This window comes from Salmo salar, chromosome ssa01, assembly GCF_905237065.1.
Source record: "Salmo salar chromosome ssa01, Ssal_v3.1, whole genome shotgun sequence".
Lineage (NCBI taxonomy): Eukaryota > Metazoa > Chordata > Actinopteri > Salmoniformes > Salmonidae > Salmo > Salmo salar.
Genome location: NC_059442.1, coordinates 123,120,640 through 123,127,452, shown reverse-complemented (window position 1 = coordinate 123,127,452; position 6,813 = coordinate 123,120,640). Strand labels below are relative to the sequence as shown.

At 40.5% G+C, this 6,813-nt stretch overlaps 1 protein-coding gene across 1 annotated transcript; it reads right to left on the bottom strand.

Annotated features, from left to right (window-relative positions):
• Positions 1–1,273: 1,273 nt before the first annotated feature.
• LOC106561199 (zinc finger protein 239-like) lies at positions 1,274–4,284 on the bottom strand. Its single transcript, XM_045688085.1, has 2 exons — positions 3,793–4,284; positions 1,274–2,506 (listed from the first exon to the last, which is right to left on the bottom strand). Exons 1-2 carry the CDS (start codon positions 4,040–4,042, stop codon positions 1,821–1,823), a joined length of 936 nt encoding a protein of 311 aa, XP_045544041.1. The 5' UTR covers positions 4,043–4,284; the 3' UTR covers positions 1,274–1,820.
• Positions 4,285–6,813: the final 2,529 nt, after the last annotated feature.

Sequence of the window (6,813 nt, the reverse complement as noted above, 5' to 3'; positions counted from 1 at the left end):
TGGAATGGGCTACAAGACCATCGCCAAGCAGCTTGGTGAGAAAGTGACAACATTTGGTGCGATTATTCGCAAATGGAAGAAACACAAAAGAACTGTCAATCTCCCTCGGCCTGGGGCTCCATGCAAGATCTCACCTCATGGAGTTGCAATGATCATGAGAATGGTGAGGAATCAGCCCAGAACTACACGGGAGGATCTTGTCAATGATCTCAAGGCAGCTGGGACCATAGTCACCAAGAAAACAATTGGTAACACACTACGCCATGAAGGACTGAAATCCTGCAGCGCCCGCAAGGTCCCCCTGCTCAAGAATACATATACATGCCTGTCTGAAGTTTGCCAATGAACATCTGAATGATTCAGAGGACAACTGGTGAAAGTGTTATGGTCAGATGAGACCAAAATGGAGCTCTTTGGCATCAACTCAACTCGCCGTGTTTGGAGTAGGAGGAATGCTGCCTATGACCCCAAGAACACCATCTCCACCGTCAAACATGGAGGTGGAAACATTATGCTTTGGGGGTGTTTTTCTGCTAAGGGGACAGGACAACTTCACCTCATCATTTGACGGGGCCATGTACTGTCAAATCTTGGGTGAGAACCTCCTTCCCTCAGCAAGGGCATTGAAAATGGGTCTGGGATGGGTATTCCAGCATGACAATGACCCAAAACACACGGCCAAGGCAACAAAGGAGTGGCTCAAGAAGAAGCACATTAAGGTCCTGGAGTGGCCTAGCCAGTCTCCAAACCTTAATCCCATAGAAAATCTGTGGAGGGAGCTAAGGTTCGAGTTGCCAAACGTCAGCCTCAAAACCTTAATGACTTGGAGAAGATCTGCAAAGAGGAGTGAGACAAAATCCCTCCTGAGATGTGTGCAAACCTGGTGGCCAACTACAAGAAACGTCTGACCTCTGTGATGGCCAACAAGGGTTTTGCCACCAAGTACTAAGTCATGTTTTGCAGAGGGATCAAATATTTATTTCCCTCATTAAAACGCAAATCATTTTATAACATTTTTGACATGCGTTTTTCTGGATTTTTTTGTTTTGTTATTCCATCTCTCACTGTTCATATAAACCTACCGTTAAAATTATAGACTGATCATTTCTTTGTAAGTGGGCAAACGTACAAAATCAGCAGGGGATCAAATACTTTTTTCCCCCACTGTATATTGTACCAGTAAAACGTTTGGACACATCTACTCATTTAAGGGTTGTTCTTTATTTTACTATTTTCTACATTTGTAGAATAATAGTGAAGACATCAAAACTATGAAATAACACATGCAATCCTGAAGTAACCAAAAAAAGTGTTAAACAAATCAAAATGTATTGTATATTCTTCAAAACCCTTTGCCTTGATGACAGGTTTTCACGCTATTGGCAATCAAATCAAGAGATAAAAACAAATAAATTAATATTACAAAGTAAATCTGCTGAACGATACATCATATAGCCTCAGAAATAGTGACACATTATTGATACTCATTCATGGGTGTAAAGGCCTGTTGATTAAGAGTTCAGAAATGTCTGCTCCTGCTTTTTTCCAGAGAGGACACATCTGGTGTTGTGTCAGGCTTCTTAGGGAAGCAAAGCTCTTCCCACAGTCCGAGCAGTGGTAAGGTATGTCTCCTGTGTGTGTTCTCTGGTGTTGTGTCAGGTTTCTTAGGGAAGTAAAGCTCTTCCCACAGTCAGAGCAGTGGTAAGGTTTGTCTCCTGTGTGTGTTTGCTTATGTTCAGTCAGATAAGTTCTACCTAAGCTTTTCCCACATTAATCACAGCTATAAGATTTCTCTCCTGTGTGTGTTCTCTGGTGTCTATTCAGGCTGTTTGAGTAAAACTCTTCCCACAATGATAACAGCTAAAAGATTTCTCTCCTGTGTGTGTTCTCTGGTGTCCTTTATTAATAAGGAGTTCTACCTGAGAAAAGCTTTTCCCACATTGATCACAGCTATAAGGTTTCTCTCCTGTGTGTGTTCTCTGGTGTGATTTCAGGCTGTTTGACTGAGTAAAACTTTTGCCACACTGATTACAGCTATAAGATTTCTCTCCTGTGTGTACTCGCTGGTGTACTACCAGCTGGCTTGATGTAGTAAAACTATCCGCACATACATCACAGCTATAAGGCTTCTCTCCTGTGTGTGTTCTCTGGTGTCCTTTAAGGTGTTCTATCTGAGAAAAGCTTTTCCCACATTGCTCACAGCTATATGGCTGCTCTCCTGTGTGTGTTCTCTGGTGTGATTTCAGGCTGTTTGACTGAGTAAAACTCTTGCCACACTGATCACAGCTATAAGGTTTCTCTCCTGTGTGTACTCGCTGGTGTTTTTTAAGTTCTGATGAAGATTTGAAACGTTTCCCACAGTCAGAGCAGCAGTGCGGTTTCTTTCCTGTGGGTATCTGCTGGTGTTTCTTGAGGAGTTCTGATCTGGAGAGACTCTTCTCTGCCTCGTCAGCTTCATGATGTTGTTGAGGCTCCAGAGATGATCCACAATAGTCCCATCTCTCTCCTGTGTGAAGGTCAGTCAGACAGTCAATGTAGTGAATGTTTAAATGTTTTTACAAACTTTGACAAATGTCTTCTAAGTCTTGTTTTAGTTTGATTGTGGTCCACCAGCCACTGTAACAGGCAGATGATAGAATATACCAGCCACTGTAGCGGGCAGATGATAGAATATACCAGCCACTGTAGCGGGCAGATGATAGAATATACCAGCCACTGTAGCGGGCAGATGATAGAATATACCAGCCACTGTAGCGGGCAGATGATAGAATATACCAGCCACTGTAGCGGGCAGATGATAGAATATACCAGCCACTGTAGCGGGCAGATGATAGAATATACCAGCCACTGTAGCGGGCAGATGATAGAATATACCAGCCACTGTAGCAGGCAGATGAAAGAAAATACAAGCCATTCTGATTTTTTACCAGCCCAAATATTTTTTGCCGTGAATGGTTACACCAAAAATCACAACAAGAAAACGAATGAGCAGCTTGGCAATGTTTGTAAAACAAGAAATGTATGTAAGAAGTAATGTAGTATATTGCTCCATGTAATTACATTTTTGTGACAAGAGTTTTTTAACCATTGTGTTAAAATAATTCATTTAGATACAATAGTAATGATGAACAGTTGTACAAGTGAACATCAAGAATCACCAAAGTGCCTCCATAACACAACACATCACTACACACCACACTGTCCTGCCAGATAAACTGCTGATCACTACACACCACACTGTCCTGCCAGATAAACTGCTGCCTTGTTATTATAGTTCAGGGCTCTATGCTGACATGTGTTCCTAAGTTTATATACTGAACAAAAATATAAACGCAACATGGAAAGTGTTGGTCCCATGTTTCATGCGGAATCGTCTGAGAAGGGGGTGCTGAGGAGTATTTCTGTCTGTAATAAAGCCCTTTTGTGTGGAAAACTCATTCCGTTTGGCTGGGCCTTTCGCCCCAGTGGGTGGGCCTATGACAGCGCACCTGCCCAGTCGTGAAATCCATAGATTAGGGCCTAATGAATTTATTTCAATTGACTTATATGAACTGTAACTCAGTAAAATCTTTTAAATTGTTGCATGTTGCGTTTATATTTTTTGTTGAGTATAGTTAGGAGCTGGGCAATTCCACAGTAACGGAATTACACCAGACTCTGATTTTTCATTTAAAAATGTATGCAAAACAAAAACCATTGCTGCTTTAAAACCACGTTGGTGTACATCAGTTCAACAACTGCAGGGTTTGTGCCCCGTTATTAAATATGAGTATTTACTGGTGTTAATCTGACCTTCTGTCTCCTCCTCTCCTTCCTCTTTCACTTCAAAAACTCCATCCTCTTTCTCTTCCTCCTCTGCTTTCACTGAAACGTCTTTCTCTTCTTCTTTCATTGTAACAGCCTCACCCCCTACTTCTTTTTGAACTGTAACATCCTCCTCTTCCTTCTCCTCTTTCACGACAATGTTCAGCCCCAGAGCTTCTTTCTCCGTCCAGCAGACTTCCTCTTCTTTAACAGGAGGGGAGTAGTTTAGGGAGCTCATTTTCGGGGATGTTAGCTAGCTAGCTATCATTGGCGACGAGGCTAGTGCTAACTTAACCAGCCAGCTACTATAGCTGACTAATAAAAAATAACGTAATATTACATTAAATAGGTTAACAAGTAGATACCATAGAAGTGTGTCTAATACACAGTAGGTAATATACACCGAAAGCGTATAAATAGCTTGAATCTTTCGGCTATGTTGGCTAGCAAGCTACCGAGGTGGTTGACCAGCTGTTTATGAAGAACCTTCCACTAGATTATACGTCACGCTGCAGCATCGCCTGGAAGACGCACATCGCCGTCTGCTGACTGGAGGGAAACGCAGTTGAGGATCATATTTTATTTTCAGACCAAGATTATTTGACATGGATTTAATAAAATAATACTATTGAGACATACAAAGACCTGAATGTGTTGATTGATTAGTGCGAACAAAAAATGTTTACTACAGAACATTTAAGGCACTTTCATGAAGTCAAACAACATCTAAATAAGTAGCCAGCTACTGTAGGTCTATACTGCTCCTACATGGTTTAACAATACATCATGTAGATGTATATAATGAACAGACTAGGTCTATACTGCTCCTACATGGTGTAACAATACATCATGTAGATGTATATAATGAACAGACTAGGTCTATACTGTTCCTACATGGTGTAACAATACATCATGTAGATGTATATAATGAACAGACTAGGTCTATACTGCTCCTACATGGTGTAACAATACATACTGTAGATGTATATAATGAACAGACTAGGTCTATACTGCTCCTACATGGTGTAACAATACATCATGTAGATGTATATAATGAACAGACTAGGTCTATACTGCTCCTACATGGCGTAACAATACATAATGTAGATGTATATAATGAACAGACTAGGTCTATACTGTTCCTACATGGTGTAACAATATATCATGTAGATGTATACTACCGTTAAAAAGTTTGGGGTCACTTAGAAATGCCCTTGTTTTTGAAAGAAAAGCACATTTTTTGTAAAGAGTGTGACGGCCTTCTTGTTCTTTATCAAAGCTTTTGTAAACAGTGTTTTTGCATGCAGCAATTCAACCATGAAGGCCTGATTCATGCAGTCTCTGAACAGTTGATGTTGAGATGTGTCTGTTACTTGAACTCTATGAAGCATTTATTTGGACTGCAATCTGAGGTGCAGTTAATTCTAATGAATGTATCTTCTGCAGCAGAGGTAACTCTGGGTCTTCCTTTCCGGTGGCAATCCTCATGAGAGCCACCCATATCTTGTCACAACACAATTGATTGGCTCAAACGCATTAAGAAGGAAAGAAATTCCACAAATTAACATTTAACAAGGCACACCTGTTAATTGAAATGAATTCCAGGTGACTACCTCATGAAGCTGGTTGAGAAAATGCCAAGAGTGTGCAAAGCTGTCATCAAGGCAAAGGGTGACTGCTTTGAAGAATCTCAAATATAAAATCTATTTTGATTTGATTAAACCATTTTTTCTTACTAAATGATTCCATATGTGTTATTTCATAGTTTTGATGTCTTCATTATTGTACTACAATATAGAAAATAGTAAAAAATAAAAACCCTTGAATGAGTAGGTGTGTCCAAACTTTTGACTAGTACTGCATGTAAATGTGATATTTCAGTTGTTCTTTTTGTTACATTTGAAGCATTTATAAAAACCTGTTTTTGCTTTGTTATTATGGGGTATTGTGATGTCATTATGGGGTATTGTGATGTCATTATGGGGTATTGTGATGTCATTATGTAGTATTGTGTGTAGATTGATGAGGATTTTTAAAAAATGTGATCCATTTTAGAATAACGTAACAAATTGTAGAAAAGGGAAGGGGTCTGAATACTTTCCAAATGCACTGTACATATAGGGGCAGTACCTAGTGACATCACTTCCTGAAACAGGAGGTACAAATATATAACATAGGTTATCAACATTCAATGTATCAAAATATATGACCAAGCTGTAAGTGTAAACGCCAGCCCAGCCACAATCCAGAGGTTCACTGATGATCAACCTCCTCTTTCACATCTGACTCCTGATGATCATCCTCCTCCTTCACATCTGACTCCTGATGATCAACCTCCTCCTTCACATCTGAATCTTGATCAACCTCCTCCTTCACATCTGACTCCTGATGATCAACCTCCTCCTTCACATCTGACTCCTGATGATCAACCTCCTCCTTCACATCTGACTCCTGATGATCAACCTCCTCCTTCACATCTGACTCCAGTGATCAATCCAGAGCGTCTTCTTTTTGGGGGAATCCTGATGGGTTCTAATGAATATCTTAGGACTAGTGACGTCCCTGATTCCTACCCTTTAACTTTTTGTCTGAAAATAAAATAAACATTTTACTCAATTGCGTTACCCACTCCAGTCAGCAGATGTCGGTGTGGGAATTTAAGGCAATGCTGTTAGTGTGATGTATAATCTAGTGGACGCAACGCTTCTTTCAACAGCAGCAACAGTTAGTCAGCCACCTCGGTAGCTTGCTAGACAAAATAGCCGAACCAATAAAGCTCTTTAGACGCTTTCGTGTATATTAGCCACTGTGTTTTAAAACCACTTCTGTCGTCTAGTTAGTTATCAGATTTTATTCCATATTTACGGTGTTGCTGTTATTAGTCAGCTAGCGGGCTGGTTAAGTTAGCATTAGCCTAGCTAGCTAACATCTCCGACTATGCGGTCACTGAGCTACTCTCCTGCTAAAGAAGAGGACTGCTGGACAGAGGAAGAGGAGGAGGATGTTACA